The sequence below is a fragment of the Serinus canaria genome, chromosome 4A (genome assembly GCF_022539315.1).
Source record: "Serinus canaria isolate serCan28SL12 chromosome 4A, serCan2020, whole genome shotgun sequence".
NCBI classification, from domain to species: Eukaryota; Metazoa; Chordata; class Aves; order Passeriformes; family Fringillidae; genus Serinus; species Serinus canaria.
This window is the reverse complement of record NC_066318.1, coordinates 15,438,791-15,466,325: the sequence shown is the minus strand read 5'-3', so window position 1 is coordinate 15,466,325 and position 27,535 is coordinate 15,438,791. Positions and strand designations below refer to the sequence as shown.

The 27,535-nt window shown below is 53.1% G+C and overlaps 1 protein-coding gene across 1 annotated transcript in view; it reads right to left on the bottom strand.

The window, feature by feature from the left end:
- DRP2 (dystrophin related protein 2) overlaps positions 1 to 25,738 on the bottom strand; it is a 30,618-nt gene extending 4,880 nt beyond the window's left edge. Inside the window, exons 1-19 of the mRNA XM_050974559.1 lie at positions 25,463 to 25,738; positions 17,481 to 17,614; positions 13,330 to 13,463; positions 12,352 to 12,508; positions 11,216 to 11,336; positions 10,481 to 10,749; positions 9,755 to 9,901; positions 9,166 to 9,244; positions 7,764 to 7,824; positions 7,310 to 7,371; positions 6,975 to 7,049; positions 4,879 to 5,080; positions 4,163 to 4,248; positions 3,171 to 3,328; positions 2,887 to 3,053; positions 2,465 to 2,576; positions 1,948 to 2,084; positions 1,588 to 1,653; positions 852 to 917 (exon numbers count right to left, since the gene is read on the bottom strand). Coding sequence (XP_050830516.1) covers positions 852 to 917; positions 1,588 to 1,653; positions 1,948 to 2,084; positions 2,465 to 2,576; positions 2,887 to 3,053; positions 3,171 to 3,328; positions 4,163 to 4,248; positions 4,879 to 5,080; positions 6,975 to 7,049; positions 7,310 to 7,371; positions 7,764 to 7,824; positions 9,166 to 9,244; positions 9,755 to 9,901; positions 10,481 to 10,749; positions 11,216 to 11,336; positions 12,352 to 12,508; positions 13,330 to 13,463; positions 17,481 to 17,585 — 2,204 coding nt within the window. The 5' untranslated portion in view covers positions 17,586 to 17,614; positions 25,463 to 25,738. The remainder of the gene's footprint in view (positions 1 to 851; positions 918 to 1,587; positions 1,654 to 1,947; positions 2,085 to 2,464; positions 2,577 to 2,886; positions 3,054 to 3,170; positions 3,329 to 4,162; positions 4,249 to 4,878; positions 5,081 to 6,974; positions 7,050 to 7,309; positions 7,372 to 7,763; positions 7,825 to 9,165; positions 9,245 to 9,754; positions 9,902 to 10,480; positions 10,750 to 11,215; positions 11,337 to 12,351; positions 12,509 to 13,329; positions 13,464 to 17,480; positions 17,615 to 25,462) is intronic.
- Positions 25,739 to 27,535: the final 1,797 nt, after the last annotated feature.

The window sequence follows — 27,535 nt, the reverse complement described above, 5'->3', positions numbered from 1 at the left end:
GACCGGAGGAGAGGAGAGGAGAGTGAGACCAGAGAGAGAGGAGAAGAGGTAGAGGAGAGGAGAGAGACGATGAGATAGAGAGGAGACCAGAGGAGAGCAGAGAGAGGATGAGGAGATTAGAGGAGAGGAGAGTGAGAGGAGAGAGAGTGATAGGAGAGGATAGAGTATGATAGGAGAGGATAGTATGAGAGGAGATTGAGTATTTATATATGTAGTAGATGATATAGATTATAGTATATGAGTATATTAGAGAGTATGTAGATTATGATTATATTATGTATAGAGGATATTAATTATATTATATTATACCAGATTAGTTACATTGTATTATATTATATTATCCATATTATATTATATTATACCATATAGTGCATTGTATATTACATATATTATATTATAGTATATCATTTTATATCATATCATATTATATTATACCATATCATATCATATTAATGCTATACTAAATCTATACTAAAGAAATAGAGAAAAGAATACATCAGAGGGCTTAGCAAGAATGACAATGAAAGCTCATGACTGACTCCTCAGAGTCTGACACAGCTAGACCATGATTAGTCATTAATTAAAAACAATTCACATGTTTAGATAAAAAAAATCTCCAAACTACATTCCAAAGGAACAAAACATTAAAAAATTGAGGCTTCTCCTCTTCCTAGGAGAAGAAACCCTAGCAGAGAGATTTTTCAGAAAAGATCACAGTAACAGGGGTGCCCAAAAGCCTCTCACTCAATGGGACTGGGAAGGAAAGCATTTCTGTTCCCTGGCTAGGCATGGATGGAGCCACAGGAGCCCTGACCCATCAGGAGGTGAGGAGAAGGGAAAGGAGAACTCACAGGCTGTCATCAGGGGACAGGCTATCACTGAAGAAGGAACAATTCTGGCTCTCCATCTCTGCAAGCCTGGAGGGAAGAGAAAAAGGTTGAGATATGATCAGAGACACCCTGAATGTCTGCTCAGCTGCTTGCAGCAGGCCCTGCAGACCCCTCTCTGCAGGGTCTCCCACCTGGCCTGCACCAGTCTGTCCTTCTGCACAGGCTCTGGACAGTTTTGCCTTTTTAAAAACCAAAACACACCACTGCTCTGGGTGTGAGGCTCTAGAATAAAGAGCTGCTGCTGTGCAATTGGCTCAGCCTCTTCTCTCACAAGCAAAGGAAAGGGATGTAAGAATTCCAGCTCCAGCCTAGGAGCTGAGCTACAAGGACAGGCTCCCTGTACCCCCTGGGTCCCCTCAGCCAGGGCAGAGGCACCAGAGGGCAGCAGCAGGGGGAAGCTGGCAAACAGCTCTGGTGAGGACACAGAGCAGAACAGCTGAGGGATGTGCAGCTGAGAGCCCATCCAGCAGCTCATCCTGGGCAGAGCAGGGCAGTACATGGACCCTGCTGCATTCTGCTGTCAAATGCATGCTCTTTGCTGCCAATTTACACAGCCCCAGCCACGTCCCAGGCAGGTTTGCCTGGCTGTGCTAGGGCAGGTGGAGGGGTCTGTGACATCTGTGTGCCCCAAAGTCCCCCCACACCCACCAGGGCCATGCTCTGTGCCCCAGCAGGACAGCAGAGCCCAGAGGGGTACCTGCTGGCAAAGTGCTCGATCCTGGAGTGTGTGTCAGCGTGTGGTAACATCGGGGAGGAGGCTGGGCTGCAAGAGATGCACACTGGTCAGCAGGCTTGGCACAGACTGATCCCTCCTGGCACACTGGCCAGCAGGCTTGGCACAGACTGATCCCTCCTGGCTGAGAACAGCCAGGGACGGGCTGGACAGAGAGACTGAAATCTCCGTCCCTTCAAGAGCAAGGTGCCATTTCACCCCCAGAGCAGGTGCTCCTCCAGCCCTGCCCCAGGAGCCCTGTCTGAGCTGAGATGCTCTTTCCACCCACTGAAGCCATGCCCCATTCTGGGCCCCAAGACATCAGCCAGGGCCCAGGCAACTCACGTGTCAGAGCACTCAGCCTCGAGCACAGACTGCACGGGCAGGTACCCTCTCTGTGGGTGCTTGCTGAAGTATTGCTTGGACCTAAACTTGTTCTTCAGTGTCGTGGCAAAGTCTCTCATGTTCTCACTGGATGTGGTCTGCAGAGACACAAAGGTGACATGGGTGTCTGTTTAATGAAAAGGGGGGGACCACAGCTCAGCACCTACAATATCACCCCAGGCTGGGCATGAGCTCCATGGGGGAAGAGGCAGATAAAACTGAGGAAGCAAGGAGGGCACACAGCAGCTCTGTGAGCCCATCATGGGGCCTGGCACAGGCCAAGCTGGGCACTGGGGCCGTGCATCCTGCTCACTACAAGCCCCAGAAGAGGGACACAGGCAGCCTCCAGCATGCAGAGGGTTCGAAACTACACAAGGGATCCACCTGTGGGGCTGCACCAGCCTAAACATCACAAGGCTGCTGCCATCGTGGGCCCTGCTCTATGCCAGGGCCCTCCCAGCCCAGCCCAGCTCCTTACTGGGGTGTAGTACTCCATGATGGGGTAGTGCAGCTTGTTGCCCTTGCTGGCTCGCCCCGTGAGGAAGCAGGTCTGGCAGATATCCACATTGAACTGCTTCAGGCTCCGATACCTGGAGAGGTCAAGAGGCCATAGGGAAGCACTGGAAGTCATCAAAACACGTGTTTAAAGCCCAAGAAGAGGTCAGCGGGAGGGGACAGAGGTGGCCTGTGTTGCTCTAACACCCCAGTGAACCCACAGTGCTGATGGCTGAGGTCCCCAGGAAAGCACTCTGCTCCTTCCCCTTAGCTGGCACCTGCTCTGCCCTGCCAGGAACACTGCTGGCTGCAGAGCTCCAGGCTCCCCCAAGAGCACAGAGCAGCTCGGCTCTGTCCTGCAGGACAGCACACACTGCCCTTGGGGCCAGGTTTCCCAGCCCTTACCTGAACCCCTTGATGGGGCACTGCCGGCAGACAGAGCACTTGGTCTGGTGCTTCACCTGCTCAGCCATGGTCACCCGGTGCAGCACCGCCAGCCACACCATGGACTGTGGCTCCAGGTTGGCCCACTCCAGGAACTGGGACACCTCAATGGCAGACTTCCCATTGCTCTGGGGAGGGAGAGCAAGGGGCTGCTCAGAGCTGGGACCTGGCTGCCACGGGGTGCAGGTCCCCTGCCACCTCGGGAGCCTGTCCCCTCAGGGCCAGGGCCATCACCCCACACTCACAAAGCGGAAGCAGCTGCGGATGCTGGGCTCCACGTTGCTGCCCCCAAACGCTGCCACCTCCCCCAGCTGGCGAGGGACCTGGATGGCCTCGTGGAGCAGGACTCCCAGGTGCCGCTGGTCACACAGGCCCCCGGCATTGGCCACCTGGCTGAAGAGATCTGCAGGCACACAGACACAGCTGATAGCCCAGCAGGCACGGGGAGCAGGGTGTGGGGCACACCAGGGACCCCACTGCCCACCCCCAGCACAGACACACAGCTGACAGCCCAGCAGACACAGGGAGCAGGGTGTGGGGCACACCAGGGACCCCACTGCCCACCCCCAGCACAGACACACAGCTGACAGCCCAGCAGCAGACAGGTACGGGGAACAGGGCACACCAGGGACCCCACTGCCCACCCCAGCACAGAGCTCAAATAGGAGGAATAAGCTGAGCTATGATTAAATAACTTTTACCAGTGTCCTTACAGCTCCTAATAACCAGTTTAGTGTCTTCCTCAGACAGGGGTTATGTACATCATCTATTAAGCAGCACCAGCCAGCCTGTCCTCTATGAATCAGCCTAAATCCTTCATTTAACCCCTTGGTGCTCCCTGTGCTACACAAGGTTCCCCTCCACAATATTCCATGGTTAAAATGCAGTGAGGAAAGCAATTTGCCTGAAACCTACTTCCCCCCAGATATGCACCCCCTGGTATCTTCCTTCTGGAAAGCATTGGATAACTTTCCTGTGTGCCTTCTCTGCACTGCTCCTCACAGTGCCATGCAAGCAAGATCACTGCAGTACCAGTCTACAAAAACACCTCCTAATTTCAGTGGCGTAGGCCTAGGGAGGGAGGGAGAGGTGATGATGCAAGCAGCTTAGTCACTGCAGGAAAGCTGTGTCTTTGCTCTTCCTGGGCAAAGAAGGTCTGAGCCAGGAAACAAAACCACTCCTGCTTTCCCGAGGTGAATTCACAGCAGGTTCTAGGGGAGGCAGACAAGGGACTCACACTGGAACTTCTCCTTGACCTCTGTCCCGCACAGACACGCGATGCCCGTCTTGAAGGAGAGAGCCCTCATCTTCCCACTGCGGCCACTGCAGGACAAGAGATTGCACAGGCTGGCAAATGCTCCAGAGTGGGTTTTTTTGGCGGGGGGGTCATCAAGGCAAGCACACAGCAGGCAGCCTCCCTCGCTGGCTGCCAGAACCTTTGTGCAGCACTGCCAGCTGGAAGAGCAGCACGGGGGTATTGTATTTGCAGGGACCCTCATGGCAGGGAGGAATGATGCATCTGACTCCATGTTCTCAGAAGGCTAATTTATTATTTTATGATACTATATTGTATTAAAGAATACTATACTGTACTAAAGAATACAGAAAGGATACTTAGAGAATGGTAAAAAGATAATAATGAAAACTTGTGAGTCTTCCCAGAGCCCTGACACAGTTTGGCCCTGATTGGCCAATGAGTCAAAGCAACTCACACCAGAATCCAAAGAAACAATCACCTGTGGGTTAGCAATCTCCAAACACATCCCCACACGTGAGCAAAACACAGGAGAAGCAAATGAGATAACTATTGTTTTCTTTTTTTCTCTGAGGCTTCTCAGCTTCCCAGGAGAAAAATCTTGAGCAAAGGAATTTTTCAGAGACTGTAAATGCCACACAGGGGTTTCCTCCCAGGCCTGGCAGCCCCACAGCTCAGGGGACAGGAGGGAGAGGTACCTGTCAAAGACATTGAGCAGCCAGTTGAGGCTCATGTCCACGCAGAGGGGCACGTTGACCAGGATGCCCCGCTCCTCCTCCAGGCGCTCGTAGAGCGCGGTCAGGCAGTGGATCACCTCCACCACGTCCATGGCCCGCTCGCTGGGCTGCAGGTCGTGCTCGTTGAAGATTTCCAAAGCCGTGCCCAAGGTGACCATGTCCACTGCACAGAGAGCACAGAGGGAACAGAGGGAAAGAGGGGAAATGGGAGAGGTGAGAAGCAAGAGGAGAAGGATGCAGTCCTGCCCTAACCTGGGGCAGGGTTAGTCCCACTGTGTTGGGAAAGATGGTGGAAAGGATGGGTGCAGCTCCTAGAATTTCTCTCCTGCCTGTAAACTTCTCCCAAAATACCACATCTCCACCTTGAGCCACCATTCTCTGTGACCCCTCTTCCTCATTTCTGCATCCAGCCATGGCCATAAAAATGCTACCCAAGGAAGGCTCTGTGCAGAGCCCAGTGCTGGCCTCTCTGCACGTGGGGAGGTGAGGGGGCACAGACCACACAGACCCTACAAGCAACTGCCCACAGATGGATCAGTCCTGCCTCCAGCTCTGACAGGGTGAGGGAATTAAGGCACAAATCCAAAACAGGGTTAGGACAGTGTGAGCTGCCCTGCTTTCAGATTTCTATGGCTGCAGGTTGTACGTGCTACTGTGTTAGCAACCAGCAATACTTCTTTCCTGAAAAGTCTTCCCATTTTTGAGACCTTTTTATATTCACAGTACCCAGAGGACTGTGTGCCTTTTCCACACTGTAACTTTACTCTGTGGATAAATCCTCCCTTCTCCTGTCAAAGCTGCTACACTTGCACTGGGAAGCCCCAGTTTCCATGCCAGGGAGTATCACTCCTGCCCACCCTCGTGTCCACACTGCCCACGACTGCATATGGCTCTGATCTATCCCTCACTGCCTCTTTCCTACACAGCCACTCCACCAAACTTCTCATGATGGGAAAGCTGCCTTGGCAATCTCCTTGCCCTTTTCTCAAGCATGTCTTGAATAAAGAGCACTTATCCAAGTCACTTCTGGAGTGGAAAGAAGGCAACCGTGCAGCACGTGATGTGCAAAACCAAAGATGCACAAGCAGCACACAGGAGAGTTCTCCTTTGCTTTTCATCCTTGTTTCCTCTCCACACCTTACCTGCTGCTGCATGGACACCTTCGCAGGGTGGCAAAAGCTTTCTTCCATTTGCATTACATCATCCCTGAATGGCTCTGGGTACACGACAGCCTGATCACCACAGTGCTATGAAAATACTCCACAGCCAGGGTTTGACTCCTTTGAGAACCCAAACTCCTCTTCCCTTGACTCACTGCCTCCTTCCAGCCCTTTCACAGGATGTCAAGGAGCTCTGCCTGGGCCCCGCTGCTGCCTGGCTGTACCACCTCCCCTTCATGGACAATTAATTCAGGAGAAGGATTTCCCTCAGCCTGCTGCTGCTTAATTTTGACAGAGCCTTAGGTGAGAGGCTTTTTCAAAAGCTCTGAGCAGCCAAGGATGCTGCATCTATCAGATTCCCACCTGCCTGCTTGCCAGTTCCACCATAACTCCTCAGCAGTTTCCAGGCAGCAGCAACCTCTTGGAGAGATGTTTGAACTCCAGCTGTATCATATTCACCTGGCTATGAATCCTCCAGTTATCACCAAGAGTGCAGAAGTCAGGTTTATTGGCTCTGTTCCTCCTCTTTAAGCAGTGAAACCCTCTCTGTCCCTGCCAGCGAGCCTGGTTTCATCCCTCAGTTACATCCACTCCTTCTCCATGCCCCTCTGGAGCTGCTTGGTGAGTTCCTGCCTGATCCCACAGCTTTGTAACCCTGAGCTGGACCACTTTGTTCTCACATCCCTTTGGACAACACCTGCCCTTGGGTGATCTCCACCCCGAGCTGTAAGAAAGGTGCTGACACAGACTGGTGCATTTGCTCAGCTTCCCTGGCTGTTCTCGCCTCAGCTACCCATCCCCTGGCGCCTCCTGCCTTTGATGGGTGATAAAAGCTTGTGTTAGTTTAAGCCTTCGCTGAGGGAGAGGCAGCAGGAGGGGAGCCCTTCCCACACTCACATCTCAGGGCTTTCTGCACCCGCCGCAGCTTCATGGCCGTCCGGTACGCCGAGAACTTGATGTTGTTCAAATCCGCTGCAGCGACACAGGAGAACAAGAATAAAACCACAGCACAACACCCTCATCTCCAGGGCAGGGAGCAGCAGTTGCAGCTCTCAGACCCCAGCAGAGCACATGCAGGACAGTGAGGAGCAGAGCGTGGCAGGGGTCACACCCCACTGCTTTGGGGGACCCTGTGGCACAGAGGGGAGCAGGTGGCCTGGGGGGATCTCACATTCACCCCACACTGCAAAAAGGCAAGAATTGCTCAAAGGGTGCTGGGACAGCCTCCTTACCCAGCGTCTGGTACAACTCTGTCATCTTTGGGTGGTCCCAGCACGTCGTCTGGGCCTGGTGGCTGGAAGCAAAACAGATGGAGACCAAGAGTCACTGTGGTAACCAGAAGCCTGCAGTGTGAGATTAAAAAAAGGACCTGGCCAGCACTGGGAGCATTTCAGTGTCTGCAGACACTGCTGCATGCCCCTGAGCACACTTCCCAGCCACAGCAGCATGAAGGATGCCAACAGCAGGATATTCCCACTTGCTGCCAGCCCCCTCTCCTTCCAGCTGGGGCTTCCCCTCATCTTGGGCATCCCAGCAGGCAGGGAAAGCCTGGATCTGCCAGGCTGAGGAAGCTCTGCTTCACTGGAGGTGAGTTCTCCCTCCAGTCTGTCCCCCTCTCCTAATTGCCCAGTTCCTGATCCCTCCAGGCCAGGGAAGGCCTCGGGCTGTGTCTGGGAGCACACTCACTTGATGTAGTATGGCACTTTGTTGGGGGAAATGGCTCGCTCCCAGGGGACCTGGACAGAGGCTGCAAGGAGAGAAACACGTGTCAGATCAACACCAAATGCTCCCCTAAGCTGCTGCTGTTTCTGATGCCAGCCCTGGCACAGCAGGACTGTGCCAACAGGTGGGTGCCTCTGAAAAGGCTGCATCCTCCCAAATCACCAGCTGGAGGTGGTGGTGCAGGCAAGGGGATGCTGCCTATAAAAAAGGCTCCAGAGGTCTTGTTAGAGACATCTTGCCTCTCAAGCCAGGGGCTTTGTATCTGGCTGAGCTCAGAACTCAGGAAGAGACATTTCCTGATGCTTTTGCTGATGCCCAAGGCAACCTTGTGGTGACCAGTGGGCAGGGCTCATAGCAGATGGGATTTGGGCACACAGACACAGCACTGCCTCTTATGACCAGGCTCAGACACCCAAAGCATCTGTTGTTCCTGTTTTTCCTGCTCTGTGTGCCAGCTGCAGTATCTTGGGAAGATGAGGATCCATCCCATACCAGCTGCCTGCCACCCTGTGTTATATAGAGGATGGAAGCCATGGCATGACCCTCAGTTATTTTGTGTATCAATTTTTCACAGGTAGTGTAGCAATTCCAGCAGCTGGAAAAGTCATTCTCCCTTGCAGGTAGGAGTATGCAGTCTGCAGAGAAGCACAGGCCAATGAATCCCACTGACATCCAAAGACTCTGCAGGGCTCAGCATTTCCAAGGACAGACCCCAGACTCTGGAGCACAACCTGCTGCCCAGCCTTTGCAGGCCTGAGAGCTGCCAGCCAACAGCTCTGATCTCTAAAAACAGCATCCCTCTGCCTCGCCCCATGAATGAAAACCTCCTGAAAGGGCACATTTTTAGCCTCCAAATAACTAACACAGGATAGGAGGGACTGCCTTTTCCTGCCATCTGTTGTCTTGCTCTGAGGCTGACACAGTCCCAGTGTCCCCTGGGAGCTGCTGCTGTGAGTGTCACAGCTCTGTGCTCTGAAGGGAAACCACACTCATGTCCCACCCTCGGCCCCACAAGGTGAGACAGCACAGTGCCAGCAGGAGATGTCTCCTGCTTTGGTCCCACAAGGTGAGACAGCACAGTGCCAGCAGGAGATGTCTCCTGCTTTGGTCCCACAAGGTGAGGCAGCACAGTGCCAGCAGGAGATGTCTCCTGCTTTGGTCCCACAAGGTGAGGCAGCACAATGCCAGCATTGGAGATGCCTGCTGCTTTGGCTCCCGTGCACCGGGCACCGGCCCAGGCACTTTTCCAGCCTCATGCAGGGCTCTGGGCTCAGAACAGGACTTTTCACCCTGTTTTCCTGTGCCACAGCCCAGGCTGCTCTGCAGAGGCAGCCTCGTGGCAGAAGCCAGGGGACCACTCACGTACAGGAGAGGAAGTGCTGGGAGCCTGGTCCGAAGTCCCGGTGGGCATCTTGGAGCTGCTTCAGGCGTTCATTTATGGAGGCCTGGAGAATTGAAAAATAATTCACTGCCAGTCCAACAGGCATTTTGGATTGATGACCCACTCAGGAAGGCTTGTGGATGGACTCAGACATGCCCCAGCACACAGATGCCCTTCCTTCCTCTCCTATCTTGGTATTTGTGTCCTCCTCCAGCCTGCTAAACCCTCTGCAACTCCTCCTGCTGGGGCAGCACAGACACATCTCCAGCTCACCTGCATCCACACTTTCACAGACATCAAAGCAGTCACAGCTGGTCCTGACCCCCTCCAACACCACATCCTGATTCTCCCTTTGCTCCTCACACTGCCTTTTCCTGACCAAGATCTCTGCAGTTTTACCAGACTCTTTCCTCTCACTGAACCAATGCTCTTCTCTTCCAGGAGCACCAGCTACAACATCCTGCTGTGCCAAACCTTACTCTATCATCCTTGAAGGATGTCAGCAGTGACAGCCCTTCTCAGCACCCTCCTGCCCATGGTTTATTTGCAGTGCTTGCTCCTGACTCCCTCCCACCTGCAGCTGTTTCCAGCGGGTGTTGATCTGCTCCAGGGTGCGGGAATTCTCCATGCACAGGTGGACATCTGAGATGGCGAGCTGGTGTGCAAGATCATTGACCACTTTCACCCCATCCTTCATGGGGGAGAGCTCCTCTTTGAACAGCTGGAGTCCAGATGGGATGGGGACACAGGCACAGAGCAGGGGGAAGAAGGAAAAGAAGCAGGTGAGTAGCCAGGACTTGAATCTGATTCCTTTGTTACAAGCCAGAGAGGGTGGGCTAGTGACTGCCAAGCCACTGCTGACTAACCCTCCCACAGGGTACCTTAGCAGGGGAAAAAATACCCAACCAAGCTAACTAGGCTGCAGATCACTCCTGATAGATGAAATGGGGGGCTGCAGATTACACCTGATAGATAAAATGGGGGGCTGCAGATTACTCCTGATAGATGAAATGGGGGGCTGCAGATTACTCCTGATAAATGGAAAGGGGACAATGACTCAACTATGCTGACCCACTGTACCAGTGTAAGGTCTGTGCCATGACAAGGTGCTCAGGACACTGCTGGCCAAAACCCCCTTCACAAAGCAGGGGGGCTGTGAGAAGGAGGCCTTGGCCCTGAGATCCCAGGTAATGAGGCTGCCTTGGACTGAGCAGTCCATGGGAGCAGCTCTGTCCTCCTGGGAGGCAGCATTTCATCACCTCCCTGGCCAAGGCTGGAGCCTGCCCAGAGCCAGAAGTACCTTGGTGGACTGGATGTGCTCGGGCAAGGAGTCGATGAAGAGGTCCCCGATGGGTTCCCAGGTCTCCCGCACGCTCTCAGCCTGGTCCAGGGTGGTGCTGAGCTCTTCCATGGCCCCTTTGATCTCCAGCAGCTGCTCCAGGGTGCGCTCGATGTGGCGGTGCTGGTCCACGCAGCGCGCTGTGAGCTTCTCCCAGAGCTCGCTGGCCACGTTGGCCTGCTTCCACACAAAGCGGCTGATGTTCTGGATCCGGTGCCGGGGAGACACATCTGGGAGGGCAGAGCAGGGCAGCAACAGGGAGCAGAAATGAGAGCCCAGCCCAGGGGAGAGAGGGGCAAGGGGAGGAGGGAGGACAGGGAAATTGGAGATAAAATAATCTTGGGAAAACTGATAAAAGAGAAGGAAAGTAAGTTATAATAGTATCCATCTCTGCACCAGCTCCTCTAGGTATACAGCCTCTCCAGCCTCACAGGCTGTGCTGCCTTTTAAAAAGCTACCCCAGAGCACATCTGGTGCTGCCTCATGAGGTGTCCCCATCAAGGACTGCACCAGGAGCCTCTGCCTTTTCCTGGGACAGCGACACTGCTCTGTGCCCAAAGGACTGGGCACCTTGCTGTGGGGCAGAGCACTGGTGTGCTGCTCTGTGCCACAGCAGCCACCTCCACCCCACCCTCTCTGTGCCAGCCCGGGAGGAGCTGTGAGACCAGAGAACAAAAAGGAGGCAGCTCCACAGACCTTTGCTTTCCAAAGTTGGTTCTTCTAATTCCTCAAATGGGTGCTGGGAAAGGAAAGCCTGTGCTGACTCCAGGACCGAGTAAATGTATGGCCCCCGAGACTTCACTTCTTCCATGAAAGCCTGGAGAGTAGAGCACAGAGATGAGACAGCAGGCTGAGCCAGAAAACTGTGCCCTGGCTGCCCCCTTGCCAAATGCTGCAGTGATTTATTCACCCCAAGGCCCAAACCTCCCTGGAGGCACAGAGAGAAGTCAGTGTTAAGAGAAATATTTTTGCAGTCCAGGGAAGGAATGACCACCTGTCAGAAGGTGGCTCCTGCAGAGGTTTGGCCTGCAGCTTTGCTGGAGTGGGGAGGCAGAACAGCAAGCCCAGAATGGTGTGTTGAGCCAGGGCTGCACAAGAGGAGCTGTTTTATTTATGGTGCTTTCAGGGGCACTTGGAGATGCTCTTCACTCATGCAGTAAGAGCATGGCCACGCTAACAATCCTTCCAGCAGCTGCTCAGCAACAGGTCCAGCTGCTGCAGGAGCAAGGAGAGGAACAGCAGGATGCCCCAAAGCACCACATCTGCCAGGGAAGACTTCAGAGTCACACTAGTCTAGTATGTCCTCTCCTCCCCTCCACTGCAGCTCCCACACCAGTGCTGTCTGCTGGATGGGCTGTCTGTGCACCAGGGAAGCTCCAGCAAGGATCAGGGAGAGCATCAGTAAACACCTTAATTTTGTTTTCAAGGTAAAAACAGCTAAAGCAAAACAGCCACTGGCAGTGAGAAGAAAATGCTGTGAACTTGGGAGCAGGAGACTCTGATCTGCCTGGGTGTACCCCAGTTTCAGGTATGAATGAGAACACGCTCCTGCAGGCATCACTCATGTCCCTGCCCCTAGACCAGCCTTCTCAGGCTCCAGGATCCCAAAAGCAGAGGCCAGTGAGAGGCAGGACATAGGGAAGCCACTACAAAGGACAGGCTTCACCACCAGCTGCAGGTGACTCGGGGCTGTAATGTGGGTTTGCTGTCTAAAACCAGCTGGGCTCTGCCTTTTCTCAGAGCAGAGATGGAGACCCTCAGGGGACTGGGTGTGGCACGGCAGTGACACAGGCAGGGCTGTGCACAGCCCTCGGGGCAGGAGCAGAACGCACCGCGTGTGTCTCCTTCTCCTGCTGCACCAGGAGAACATCGCCCCGCAGGGGCAGCTGGGCCGACAGCTCCTCATCCTTCTGCCCCAGCCAGTCAATGATCTCCTGCAGAGGCACCTGCAGCTTCCCACTGTGGTCAGAGAAGGCCTCCAGCCGAGCCCTGGCAGGAGAGCAAGGACAGTGAGACAACAGACAGACAAACAGACAGACAGACAGACAGGAGAGGAGCAGGTTTCCTGAGGAGGGGAAGCACAGCACCATGGCTGGGTGGTGTGGGTCCTGGGTCCCAGGACCTCCTCAGGGACTGGCAGCACACCTCAGCATGGGCTGTGCAGGACCCCCAGGCAGCAGAGAGCCTACACTGCCAGGTGGGGGGAGGCACAGAGACACTGGGGACAAGGAACTGGAGCCATTCCTCACCCTGGAGCCCAGAGCAGAGGACAGACATTCTGTGCTTGCCTGTGGGTCAGAACTGCTCTGGCTAGCAAGGGGGGCTTGGAATGGCATTTACATGTCTGGGCAGCTTCCAGGAGCCTTGGATTAAGGCAGGAGACAATTAGCACGCCCCAGTTAAGCTCTCTGTCATGCTGGAGCTGCAAACTCTGACAGTCTGGAAGGCATGTTCCCCTCAAGCAGTGGAGAGGGCTCCTAGCAAAGGGATGGGCACAGAGGAGGTGCAGGCAAAGCCATGGGGCAAAAAGAGACAGCTGCAGAGGTGGCAGAGGATAGAGAGCAGCAGAAAGCAAGCAGGAGGGAAGGAGGGGAGGGAAGAGAGCTTGGGATGGGTAGAAATGGAGGAGATGCTTTCCAGCAAAGGGAGATTCAAAAGCCTGTGGACCAGCGGGGGAGCTGAGCCAAGGTCACTGTGAATTCATGTGGCTCATCAAGCAAAAAAGTTCAAAAAGCTCCTGACAGTCACAAGCAGCAGGCAAGGCTGGAAGGCCAGGCCAGCCTGGGGCTTGCTGCAGGCAGGACTCTTACCGAAGGCTGTGGGATTTTTTTTTGATCTCGTTCCAGCAAAGATTCATCTCCAGAGGGGCCTGGGGCCCGGCAGCACTGCTGGGAGCCCGGGGGGTTACACACGAGGGTCCTGCACCATCCTGTGAGGCTTCAACCTGGGCAGAAACAGAACCACACTGAATCCAGAGACTGCTGCCTGGGGCTCTGGGAACTTGCCTGGAGACACCCACCCAACTCTGCCCTAACCCTAACCCTTCTGACTCTCAAGGGGGCTGCCCTGTTCCTTAAGTGGTCCCTTAGCAGGCCCCAGGAAACTCCTGGCTGTCTCTGCAAGAAGGATGCAGTGCCAGCTCCCGCAGCACTCAGAGCAAAGGTTGAAGGGAGGGTTTGCTGCGCATCTCCTTTCTCCTCAGCTATCCAGCAATGAGCTTATCTTGCTGAGAGCTGTTAAGCCAGAGCTGGTCCTTATGTGTCACAGTGCCTGCAGGGCTAATGATGATTTTTCCCATGTTACACAGAGCTGCTGTGCTTCGAGAGGAGGCTGATCCTGCTGTTCCTAGGGACCAAGGGGATCTGCCAACATCCTTTATGCCATCCCCAGTGCTGGCACTTGCCACCTGCTCCTCTACAGAGGCTCCAGGATATTCCCTGCCTGTATGGCAAATCTGAGAAGCCACTTCTCCTCCACAGATGCTGCTTCTCCTCCGCAGCTCTCCAGAATGAGCAGCCGTGGGAAGGGTGCTGCAAAAGGCCATGGAGAGAAGACAGCAAATGCTAACCCAGCCAGGCAAGGGAAGCACATCCAGCTGGAAAAACTGGGTTCTGATCCCTGGACAGCAAATCCTTGTTGGAATCCTCTCCTGAGCCTTTAGCACTGTATCATGCCCCTGCCCACAACACACTCTGCTGCACGTGCTGGTGACAGCAACACACAGCATCAAAAGCCCCTCACACAGGACTCAGTGAGTGAGAGGGGATTTTCTCTCCAAAAAACACAGTTTGTTAAGCAAAAACACATGGACACTTTCCCATAAGTGAGACATCAATGAGCTGTGTTGGAGAAATGGCAGCATTTCGATCGAGTGCTGCTTTGATATTAGAGCTCGCTTGAGATAATTATCCCCAGGTGCTTAATCAACCATAATTAAATGTGTTAGTACTTTCTAAACAGCATACAACAGGCCAGATAAGGGCAGCTGCCTTGGGGGAAAAGCAGCAGCTCTTGCAAGGGGAATGTGTACATACTTGTCACTTGTGCTGTCCAAGGGCTCGTGGAGGTGTCTGGAGAAGCGATGCAGCCAAGCCATGGGAAACAACAGGCAGGAGAAAACAACCAGACAAGGAATTTGGCTGCACAGCTAAAAATACCCCCTCCACACCAGTTCTCAGAGAAAAATCAAATGATCGCCAAGACTGGTGCTAAGTTTGATTCATCTAAAAACATCCAACAGGCTGTTCTCTGCCTCCCCATCCTGCCACTCCAGAAACACCAAGAAAACAGAGAAAACCATCACCCACAGAGTTCACAGGATTCTTGGGGCCACAGATAATGATCCACTGAAGCTAAAACTGCTGCTTGCACATAGAAAAACCAATAGTCTGCATGTGCAGGTGCTCATGGCACTGAAGTAGGCAGTCCCAGGGCACTGCCAGGGAACTCTCCAGCCCTCCCCTCTATCCCAGGGGATTCCAAAGGCAGGGATCAGCTCTACTTGGGAGCACCTCCAGCACAGCTCTGCAGATAACACAGCCCTCCCAGCCTTATTTCATAAGTTAAAAGCCCAGCACACCTGCAGCTCCCAAGCCTTGCAGATAATGATGTAGCAGTGACCAAGCAGAGAGCAGGTGCTGAACACCTGCTTCCCTCGGACAAACCCCTGCAAGCGAGCAGAGGGAGAAATAAGTGCTTTCCCTCTGAGCAGCCCCTCAGCATCCCTTCCCCAGAGCCCCGGCAGCGGCAGCGCGGACCCTCGCCCCCCTCCCCCCTGGAGCAGGTTTATTTTGGGACTCACGCGGGCTGTGGCAAGTGCCCCTGGCTGTGCTCAGCCCCGGATCCGCCCGGAGCTCCGCCGGAGGAGCGGGCATCGCTCCCGCCCGCGGCTGCCGCGGCAGCGCCCGGCAGGAGCGGGCAGGCTCCGGGAGCCCGGCAGAGCTGGGCACTGACCCCCCAGGAATGCGCAGGGGGCGGCAGCCATCGCAGCCAGCCTCAATCCCAGCTTTGTCCAGCGGCATTCCAGCAGCCTCCAACCTGCCTTAACCCCTCCAAGCGCAAGGAGGGCAGGGATGTGCCCGCTGGGGATAGCCCCACGTGGGACCGCAGGTGACTGCAGGGCCGCTGGAAAAGCCGTCCCTGCCAGGGCAGGGCAAAGGGGATGCGCTGGGATGACCGGCAGAGACCTTGGCTCCGGGGCTGGAGCACACACAGAGCACACAGGAGTGTTTGCCAGGAAAGGGATTTATCCAGGAAATCATCCCATCGAGCCGCGGTGGCCCAGAAGGTAAACAGGGTCTAATCCCAAAACAGTCAAAGATGCCCTTGCTGTCCCCCACGTGCCCCAGCACGGGGTTGGGTACCAGCAGATGTTCATGCCAGCCTGGACCAAGTGCAAATAGTTTCTTTTTGCCAAAAAGCTCTGGGCTGGCTTCTTGTGTCCCCCACAGTCCTGACGCCCAGAATTTTTATCGTGCTCTCTTCCACCTACAGCGAGGGAAAGAAAAGCTCCCAGTATCTCTCCCTCTCTCCTCTGACGGGTGCTGACCCTCGCTCTGGGACCTGCCAGCTCCTCTCCCCTACACCCCTCAGGTCCCACAGATGGGAGAGCAGCTCCAGACTGGAGGAGGGGGCTTCGGTGAGGCCACAGCTGAGGATGGGCTGTCTGCAGCCTGCCCAGAGCTTCCAGCACCGGCAAGGACAGGAGAGGGAGGCTGTTTCCTAGGCACCAACAGCAGCCCCTTCCAATGGGGAGCTGTCATTAACACTGCTCCTGCTCCCACTCCCTTCCTCTCTCCCAGCAAATCCCACAGGGCTCTGAGCCCCTCACAGAGGCTTGGACTGCTCAGGTAGGTCAGGAAGGCTTTTCCCTGCTCACCCTGTTCTGTCCCTCTCCCTCCTCACTTCGTTTGCTAGGCTGTTTATCAACCACCACTGGCCCCCAGCAGCATTGTAGCAGCCACCCTGGGGCCAAGACACCCTGACTCAGCCACCAAGAGCCTGCCCCCTGCCTCAACCTTGCATGCTGGAGCCTCTCCAGAGACAGCTCTGCCTTCCTCCTGCAGATCCCAACTCCCTGAGGCAAACAGGTCCAGCCAGAGAAGGGAGAAACCTCAGGTTCAGCCTTGCTTCTCATGCTTGAAGCACGACAAAAAAGGAAAAGGCAGAGCTGAGACCTCATTTGTCCTGAGGAGAACACTGCCAGTGCCCAAGGGAACCTCTGGCACTGCCCAGACAGGTGAGAGGCACCTGGGGAACAACAGCTACAGGCAAAGAGGGATCCACAGCCTGGCAGAGCCCAGGCAGCATCTCCCCACAGCAGAGGTGCTAAACCACCTCATGACATCAGTGCAGAGCCGAGGCAGCTTTGCAGAGAGTTGCCAGCACACCTTTCTGTCCTTCAATCTGCTCTGCCATTTACCCAGGGGTCCCCAGAGACCTTCCTGCCACTCTGGTGAGGAGCCTGGCCTGGGGCTCAGAGACCCTGGGGGAAGGAGGAGGGAGACCAAGACCTGTCCCTCAAGATTAGATTAGTAAGAGGTCAGACTCCTGCTCTGCCTTACAGCATCAATACAACCCACCAGGGGTTTAATTCCAAGCTCTTCTCTGCAACCAGGAAAAGCAGAAAACCTACATTTTCACCAAAAGCTGACATTCTTCCAAGTTTCCAGGGGAAAAAAAAAAGCCCAACTAAATACATGAGAGCTGTTTACAGTAACCTCTCATTCTTTATTGTGGAAGAGGCTCCAAGTCCAGCTCTGCAGGTCTTCTCTCTCCCCCTGCTTTGGGGAGCACTCTGCAGCAGGAGTGCCACAGCAGAGCACACACTCTCCTCCTTAAGTGATGGGGGCTGGAGCTGGCAGCCTTCCCTTCCCCAGGAGCAGAGGGCCTGGTTTGCCCCCCAGAAAGCTGCAAGCTGTGCACAAAGCTGCCACAGAAGGGCTCCTGGGGCAGCTCTTACCTGAGAGAGCGGGCGGGCAGGGCTGCGCTGCGCCTGGGCCGGGAGGGGCCACTCAGGACACGGAGGGAGGACATGGAGCCATTCCTGCATCACCAGGGGCTGCATCAGAGCTGATGGTCACGGGCATGGAGCACCTGGAAAGCAGCAGCAGAGTCCTTGGGTCAGCTTGTACCTCCTCACAGAGCTGAGCCCCTTCCCAGCTGCCGGCAGCGCTGCCTCCGTGAGAGCTGGAGACTCAAGGAAGCATTTTTAAATTTCATGTACTTTTACTAGTGTTACAATCTAGTTTCATCTAAGCATCCAACTCCTTTTTTCCACCTGGTCATGCAATTTGCTCTATTGATACACTGTTAGTGAGTCCCACAGACTGTACTGCATTTTAGAAAGGGTTGGGTTTCCTGGACTGTGCAAGGTGCCCATGGTTTAAAGAAAGGGAGAGAGGATCTCACTAGCATGGCCATTGTTCTAGTTTTGGTTGAGATAACATTCACTTTCTTCCTAGCAGGTGGTACAGTATGGCTTTTAATCCAGAACAACTTATGTTTAGACAGAACAGACATTTCCCCATAACAGACAACATTTTCAAACACATTTTTTCCTTTTATATTCAGAAGGCAAATTGCCTAGAGCCCCAGCTTCATGTATCTCATACTGTGAGCTAGCTCTTTATGAGTTTTTGCTCATTATGAGCTATAAAATTCCCTTCATTATCCCCATTTTTGAACTGCATGACCTGTAAAGCCAGTTAGCAGTGGCCCCTTGACTACTCCATAGATCAGAAATGAGACCTCTGGTCACAATGCTCCTGGGTTTTGTTGTTTGGACTCTAAATGAGCTAAAATAGGGATTCATTCCATTGCCAGCACCATCTCAGCTTTACAGAAAGCCATGAGAAATAAAGCTCAGAGAAAACTTGGTGACTGCTTTCCTACTTTTACAAGGTAAAAACCACCTGCTCCAGCAGACAGAGCTCGTGTCTGCATGGAGATGAGGCTGCTTCCAGGGCAATGAGTGATGCTGATGGAAGAAGGCTGCTGGCTCCTTCACACCCAGCTCAGCTGGACAGCTGGGGGACCCTCCTGCTTGGCCCTGGCAGGAGCAGGAACAGCAGGAGGCAGCACATCCTGCACTGACAGCTGAGGAGAAATCCCCCCGGCCCTGTGCACGCTGCCCATCCCTGGCACTTCCACAGCCCTCACTGTCCTGCCTGAGCCTTCACTGCCTCTCTGCCCTCAATTACACATATTAAGAGATTACCCTATGATTTTTTTTAATCTCTCAGTGATTTTTACAGCTATAATGCTCTCCTTTTCCAGCAGAACAGCCTGTGCTGAGCTCTCCAGCAGGCTGACAGTCCAAGGTCTCGTCCTCTCCCTCTCCTGCCCATTAGCACCAATGAATGCTGCAGGCTGTGCATCCCTGCTTCTTTCCCCATGCAGGCAGGGGATTATGAGGGGATTATGAGACCCACATTCATCATTATAAATTCCAGGGTCTTCAAAGCCCTCCAGCCTCTCGGTGCAAATTCACCACACCCAACCCCGAGGGTACAGAAGATTTCTGACAGAAGGTAACACCAACTCCTTTTCCTCCAGTGCTTGTGCCATTCAGGCTCTGTTCCTCTAAAGGACACTCAATGTAGCCAAGATACAATTCTCAGGGTGTGGAAAGCTATTTTTCCTCAAAGCCTCTGACAGAGGAATGCCACTGAGCTCTTCCCCAGGACTGGGAAATCCACAGCTTTTGCAGTGATGTTCTGTGATGCCTCTCTGTGGCTGCCATCCTGAGGCCTGGGTTTTTCTGTGGCACAGGGCAGTGAAACTGCAGTGGTGTGTGCTGGCCAGAGTTCAGCCAGCCCTCCAGCAGCACACACACCTGGGCTCTCTGCTCCTAGCCCTCCCAGCACAGCCTGGCCCCTGACAGTTCCTGCCACCACCACAGAGACCAGGAACAGTATTGACAGGTCAGGACTCTGCTCTGACTGCATTTTGCTGAGTGACAGATGTGCATGCACAGGGCAGGTGCAGCTCTGAGACAGGGGTGGGTAACCCTGCTCCTGCAGGTATCCATGTGTAGGACCTGGAGGGTGCCCATGCTCCCTGCCAGCATCACAGAAATAAGGACAGCCATTGCTGCACCTCCTGAGGGCTGGCTCCTTGAACTCCTCCAGGGATGGCAAAGCCCATCAGGACACAGATGGCACAGGGAGCTAAAGCCTGTCCAAGGCAGCAGTGACAGGACAAGCTGAGAGCCAAGCAAAGGGCACTACCCAGCCATGTCCTGTGCAATACCTTGCTGCCATGAACACTTGAGCAGGGTGGAGGGCAGAGCCTCAGCTGCCCTTTGGCACTCTGCAACAGCAAAGACAAAGCCCAGAGGCAGAGAGGGCAGATAGTGTGGAACTGAGTGAGCTGCACAGCAGCCAGCACAAAGGAGCACATTCAGGGGAGAGAGAGACAACCAGACGGAGAGGCACGTCTGCAGGCAAGCCAGCAGCTCCATGTGACCCCCTGCCAAATTCTCTGCTATTGCTGGAACCAAGCAAGGAGAAATGCTCTTGGATCTGCTCTGCTTCTCTGCTGAGGCACACAAAACAGCTCCAGTTCTGGCACTCCTACTTCAGTGCTTCTGTGCAGCTCTGGGGCTGGGCACTGCAGCATGTGGAGCAGATTTTGTGGATGCTTCCTGGCTAAACTCCTACTGCCTGATACTCCTGTCAAGAGCCAAACCTGTGATCCACTTTGCCTCTCCCACACCACCATTCACCCTCTGCACTCTGCTTTAGGTTGCTGCTGGAGACCCAGCACCAACAGCCAAGGTTCAACACCAAACAAACCAGACTGAAGTGCAGACAACAAAAACTATCACCCCACAGCCTACTCCAAACCTTTCATTGAAAAGGAGTTGAGAGATTCTCCTTTGGAGGACTCGGGGAACAACGTGGTCAGGCTGTTCAAACAGATATAAAGTGAGCTTGGTCCCCTGGACACATTTCTGTGCAAGCAGAACCAACATCAAGGCTCAGGTGAGAATTCCCACAGGTGGGCACTGCAAGAAGCAGCTGCAGAGGCACCATGGTGCAGGGACTGGGGCACTGCACTCACACAGTGGAGACAGCAAGGAGGGAAACCTCTTCCACTGGTGTCTCTCACCTGTCTGTGCTGGAGGTCCCACTCCAGGCACAAAGGTGGCCAGATCAGTCCTCAGAGGCACCACTACAACCTCCTTACCTGGTGCTCTTTTGTGTCCTCCCCCATGCAAAGCACCCAACATCAGCCTCTGCTCTCAGACCACCCTAAGAAATGAAGCAGTACATGTTCCACAATGCTGTTTTAGAGCTTCCAAACACTTCAGTACCCACACCACTACCAAGATGAGACCTTGATGGTCCTCTAGTTGAAAAATGAGAAAGCCGAAAATCTGGGTGTTACTTTTCAACAGATGAATGTTTGGACATTAAAGGTATTAAAACCAAAATAATTGCCTTTTTTTCTCTTCCTGCATGAGCTGTACTGTTACAAATTCAGCACTGGAGAGCCTGTCCCACTCCCTTCTTTCCAGGCAGTCTGACAAAGGCAGCTGGAATAGCCTTTGCTCAACCACTTCTGCTTCAGCTCTGTCACACAATCCACTGCACCACACAGGGATCTCTGGGCTCTCTCTGCTTTCCAGACCTGCTGCAGCAGCATCCCTGGCTGCCTGGAGAGGCTGTCCCAGTCCTGCAGCACCTCTTCTCCATCCCAGCCAAAAGGAAGGTGGCAGCTTCCCACCAGTGCACATGGTGCACAGAATTCTCCAATTTTGCTGCACTTGTTTAAAATCCTCCTGACAGAAACCCATATCCAAACTCTCCCAAACATTGAGGGAATTCACAGTGCAGCTCACCTTCCATGGCTAAAGCCAAACCCCAGGATTAGAAACCTGTCCCAGGCAGTAGAGTGTCATGTCAGAAGTTGAATCTCCAGCTCTCTACCACATATAACAGCAGCAAACACAGCACACAGGTCAAGAGGTCTCTCAATCACACAGTTTATGCCTTGAATTCCTAATTTCCTCCTGAAGTTTCTTCCCTGAAACTTTCCACTTCAGATCTTGGCCTATAAGGAAAAAACTATGGGAACATCTTGAGGCAAGGCAGCTCAGCTCAGCCTTTATCCCACGAGGAGAGTGGAAATACAAACATGTTCCCTGCTGCTGGAAATGTTAATGACTTTGTTGTTGTTTAGCTTACTGTACAGAGAAGTAATAACATTTTCACTCAGCATGTTCAGTGTCCTTTCAGGGGAAAGGTGGGAGGCTTGTGGATATTTCAGAGTTCAGCTCCCATGTAGATGCTAACAAAGGCAGCATTCCCAGGCTGACAGACAGCAGGACTCCCTCAACAACTTAACAACACATCCTGTTTCAGCAAAAAATTATTTTCTGCACTTGTAAGTAAATAATTTAAGCCTGAGATCACAGGCCAGACGACCTACTTCCCAAGACCCCACTGGTCAAGGTTTGGTGAGAGAAAAGCAACCTTTGTCCCAGTGGGATCAACATAAAAACAACACAGTTCCCTCTCAGAGCACGGGCCCTTCATCTCCATCCCCTTACAAACCCAGAATAGACCCAAACACACTCTCACAAAAATCATCCCAACATTCTCCTGGTTGTTATGTGCTCCCATGGACCCTGAAAGGGGACTGTCAGCAATCTTCCACATGTGGGAGCATTTCCAACCCCACCATCTGAGGGCTAAAGCTGGGCTTCACACAGCACTTCCACCAAAGAACCAGGTCCCCTTTATTAATTAAAATGAAGGGTGCTTCAATTAAGCACCTGTCCATGAGAAGTATCAGAAAACCTTGGCTGTATCTGGTAGTGAGCAAGCAGCAGAAGATGTGTTATTCACCAAGGGTGGGTCAAGTGGGGACTCTCACATCTAATGAGCTCCTTTCTGAAATTGCCACTTGGACTTGGAGCTCATAACCAAAATGTTATTTTAATTCAGTGGATAAACAGGTGCCACACATCTTAATAAGGAAGCAGCATCCTTTCCCCTGGCTCACTCACTCTCCATTTTCCTAAGCAACAGAATCTATACACTCACACAGCCCCACACTGAAAATTTTCACCAGTTGGCTTTTCCCTAGGAAACTGTGGTGATGATGATGTCTCCACCTCACCAGGTGAGTGTGGGTGTGTGCCCACAACATGGTCATGCAAAACTGACTACCCCTCTCTCAGCTCAAAAATAACTTAGGGATTTTTTTTTTAAGGAAGATTGAAAAACCTGAATTTCTTTTGCATGCCGTTTCAGACTCCCAGCTGGGTTTTAAGTTGCTCCCTCTAAAGCTCACTTTTCCTAGGAGCTCTTGCCATCTCTTAGCAGCTCAAAGTACTGAAATAATGACTTGAGCAGGCAGAGGAGCCAGCTGTGAGCCCACAGCCCTGCTGTGCTGGACACAGAGAAGCTGCTGCCTGCTAGACCTGACAGACAGAAGGAGCAGGAGAAGAGCAAGCAGCAAGCTCCCAAAAGGGACAGCAGAACAGGGGGGAATCACTCGCTTAATGACTGAAAGAAGGTTGTACCAAGCATAAAAATTGAACATTCCTTCAGAAACGTGGCTCCTGTAGCCCCGAAACTGCCAATTTAAACCAGTAAAAACCTCAAGCCTTGCCTTTGCCTTTCTCCTCTAAGCACCTGAACCTTCCCTTCCCTGCTGCTGGAAGAAGCAAACAAGTTTTGCTGCATTGTGAAAAGCACATCACCCATTTGCCACGCTGTGTAAGTGATCAACAGCAGTGGGAAGAGCACACCCACACTCATTTCTGATGGCCAAGGCAAAGCTGCTGACTCCTGGCTGCCTTGGCACTTGGCTTCTCATTCTCACTGTAAAGCTGGCACCTCCTTCTCTAAACTGAATACTCTGCCTTGCCCCCAAGGTCGTTTTTATAATAAACTCCCTGCCAAAGCACCAGGCTCTCTGGCCTTCTGAGGCCATGAATTTTATGACCAGGCTGTGTGCCCCATGGAGTCACATTTCCTTTCCCTACTTGAGATGTGTCAGAGTGACCTTATTCTTATGCAAAGGGAAACAGCAAAGGCGAATGGGATGGAGCAATTTTGGCTCAATTCTGAAAAGATTGGTTTCATCTTCATACACCTGTGAAAATGAGAGTTTTTTGAAGACTGAGTTCTTTCTGGTCAGTATGTCTTATTTCACGAGACTTATAATGCCTCTGTTATGCTTTTATCACAGACATCCAGGCTAAAGTGGAAGCCTTGAATGTACTTCTCAAAACATGATTATATTCAGAAATCACCATATGTCTCCAGAACTCAGGACTTTTGTTTGAACCCATTCATTTAATCCCTTCCCTGTCTCACTTTGTGTGGTTTTGCAAAGAGCCACTCCAACCTGAGCAGCCCCATTCACAGTTACAGCCCTGGCCAGTTTTAGAGAGCAGCATTGATCTGCCTCAGGCATTAATCCAGAGACAGAATCCTCATCCCATCTCAGCTCCTTCAGCTGACAGAGGACCTGAACACAGCATCACATCACAGCAACACTCCAACACTTCCCCTCCCAGCACTCCAGGCACCCACATTCCTGGACACTGCTGCAAAAGGAGACTGTGGTCCAGTTCCTTTCCAGGTGCCACCACATCCTTGCTGCCTCCAGAAGCCTGCCTGGACAGCTCCCACAGCAGCAGGGAAAGAGCTTTCAGCACAGGGGGGTGTGAGATGGCACCAGAGCCATGGTGGGCACAGGAGCCACACGTGAGTGCCAGGAGAATGGAAACTCCCCCAGAACAGCTGAACCTGGCGGCTGGGACCTCACACAGCTTCCTCAACAAGGGCACTGTGCTCAGGCAGAAAGGGTCATTAATGACAATAACCAAACAAGAACTCCCACAAGTCCAAGACAGAGGTGAGCAGCAGCAGAAGAGGTGTGAGGGACCTTGGACTAGGGCACAAGGAAAACAAACTGACCAAAAACTGACTAGACTTTCTTTTTCCAGCACTAAAACTCAAAATACAAACAAACGTTGGTTTCTCCCAGAGAAAGCTTTAAGGGTGTGGGAATAATTGCTCCAGCCCCCTGTGACTGCAATGGGCAATCTCAGCATTGAAACCCCACAAATACAATGCTGGCACTTCCACCAGTGCACCTCCACAGATGTGATGCTGTGCTGGAAGGAAGGCTGAAGGAAACAGGCTGGACTGGGCACCTGTAATAATCTGTGGCACCAAATCTTGAGAAACCACAGCCCAGGCTGTCCTGTCTGGCAGGGAGAGGGAGGCAGAGTGCTGAGCCCTGGGGAGCAGGAAAGGTCCTGAGCATCCTGCAGGCAATCCTGCAGTCGGTCAGGGCTGCCTGCATCCAGGGGAAGGTCAGTGGTGGCAATACAAACCCTTGAGAGGGGAGGAGGAGGAAGGATGAGTGAAAGGAGCTGGGGAGAAGCTGGGGGAGGGGAGGGTGGACATATAAAGGAGCAAGGCTGGACCGTGTAAGGTACTGAATGGAAAGGGCAGAGCTGGGACTGTGGGCTGATCCTTGCTCACTACGTGAGCAGTATTTGGGTGCCCTGATCCTGCCAGGAAGATGCTAGAAGGCCACCACGCACCCTGCCCGGAGCAGCCCTTCAGCCCGGCTAAACACCTCCGGGGTAAATAAACCTTCCCTGTGCAAAGCATCGCAGCCGGGCACACCGGGCTGCTGGAGGCTGCCGCTCGCCTCGGGAATCCGCATCCCCAGCCGGTCCCCGGCCTCTCCCTCGTGGAAATGCTCTTGGCCACCTCTCCCGCTCTCACCCCGACACCCTTCTATTCTTCTCCGCAAGTTTCCTCGCCCGCACACGCATGGGCAGCGCTGCTGCCAAGGGACACGCACACCCCCAAAGAGCGATCGCCCAGCCTAAACCATCGGTCCAAATTGCCCCGATTCTCACCCCGGGCAGGAGGCGAGCGGGACACGAGCGCTGCCGTGGCCTACCTTGCGAGCGCGCCGGGTCCGAGCGGCGGGGGCAGCGGGCAGCGGGGCTGGCTGTGAATCAGCACAGGAGCCCCGGTGGCAGGGCTGCATGCTGAGCCTCAGCACCGCTGCCTCTCCTCCTCCACCGCCCCGGCTGCTGTGTTGCTATGCGATCACATCCCCGCCAGCAGCGGCTCGCCCGGCTCCAGAGAGATCCCCTCGGCTCGGCAGAAGGCGGCGGGGAGCAAGGACGAGCCCCCCGAGCGCCCGGCCCGCCGGAGAGCCCGGCCGGAGAGCGATGCCGGGGAGGGGAGGGGGAAGAGCGGGGATGCAAAGACGGGCACGCACGGGAGGAGGAGACAAAATACACATGGAAAGGGGGAAAGAAAAGGGAGGAGGGGAGATGTACAAACACGCTGAAAGCGCCGTGGTCTGACCTCTGGGGACCTGACACGGACTGCTGGGCTCAGGCACGCTTCCCTCTGCTCGCCGACATCTCCCACCGCCTCTCGGGGCTCGCCGCTCTCATTTTAGGTTAGATATGGCCACGCGTGTGCTGGAAAATGCCAGACACATTCGCCTCCTTCCTTAAGCGCAATTTGGGTATCTGACACAACATTTTTTTTATAATTTAAGAACAGCCTGTTTTAAAATTAAAGTTAAGGAGCAAAAATGGGATTATCACTTAATTTCGGATGTGCTTCCTGTTCTTAGAATAGAAAAATAAGTAAAGGAAGGAGGCATTTCTCCAGGCTGGGGAATCTTTTAAATGTCAGGGTATCTTGTCTCAGCTCACAAGAAGCAGGAGGATTTGAGCTGATTTGAGCTGCTAGCTTGGATGAGGACACAAACAGACACAGAGTAGGGATTTTGGTCCATAGATAACAGTTTACAGTTCTTCAGATCATTCCACCCAAGGATTTCAAACTGCTCAAGCCACCAAGTGATGTTATTTTCATATAACACAAAAAGAAACAAATTAAATTACTTGGTGAGAAAGAGGATTCAAATGTAATCCCAGCTCTCTGTTTTAAGCACTACACTGTCTCAGCCTCTCTGTGGGAAAATTAAAAGTCAGAAAATACAATCTTCCTGGTCCTTGTCAGAACAGTCTTTAATGAGTCTTAGCCCATTTTCCCCAGAGCTGACAGACTAAATATGTTATTTTTCTGCTCGCACAGTTATGTTATCCAGAAATATCAGCGCTGTTTGTAAACATTTTCCATTTCTATCCATTTATTCCCCGTCTCAGGTGTATTCCAAAATGCAGGTTCACTCAGAACCAGCGCTGTAAGAGCTTCACAACTCCACTATATTCCTGAAAAAAATCACTCCTGGTCAAGCCAGCAATGGAAATAACTGGCAAACTCTCTGCAAGCACCACAGGGCTTCCTGTGGGGTTAAGGACAGTGGTGCTGCACAGAGGGACAGGGCCCAGCCCACCCCAGGGCTGTGCCCAGCAGGGTGGGGAGCCCACGACCACCTTTCAGCCAGTTTGGGCACCTTACAGAGCAAAACCTTAATCCCACACCATGGGGATGCAAACGGAGCAAAAGCTTTCCTAGGTCACCAATTTAAACATGGAGAAGGTTTAAAACTCAAAATATAGTTGATCTTGTGTAAAACATGTTTGAGAGAGTCTTCAAGAAAGCAGTGAGCTCCTTGGGATGGTACCAGCTAAAACCTGCAGCAGGTGGGTGGCTGACCCTAAGGAAGTTCTCCCTTCATCCCAGATGGGTGCACCAGGAGTCAGGAGCAGAGCACAGTGAGGCACAGAGAACTCCTGTAACCACACTGAAAGGAGATTTTTAAATAGCAACCTCCTTGGTTCCAAAAGGAGCAACACTGAATACTTGGAGTACCAACCCAAGAATACTTATCCACACCTTCTGCTCTTAAAAGCTTCTTCAATAGCTCCTGCTTCCACAACAGCTGTACTGGTGCAATAAAATCCCTCCTGGAAAGCTGTATTTAGACCAAAAAAAACCAGATATGGATCAGAAGACAAAAATGAGCAGAGACTCTGCTGGGCTATTTTTATACACACAGACAAATAAGAAATCTTGGGTTAAATAAGGAGAAAGGGGGGGAAAT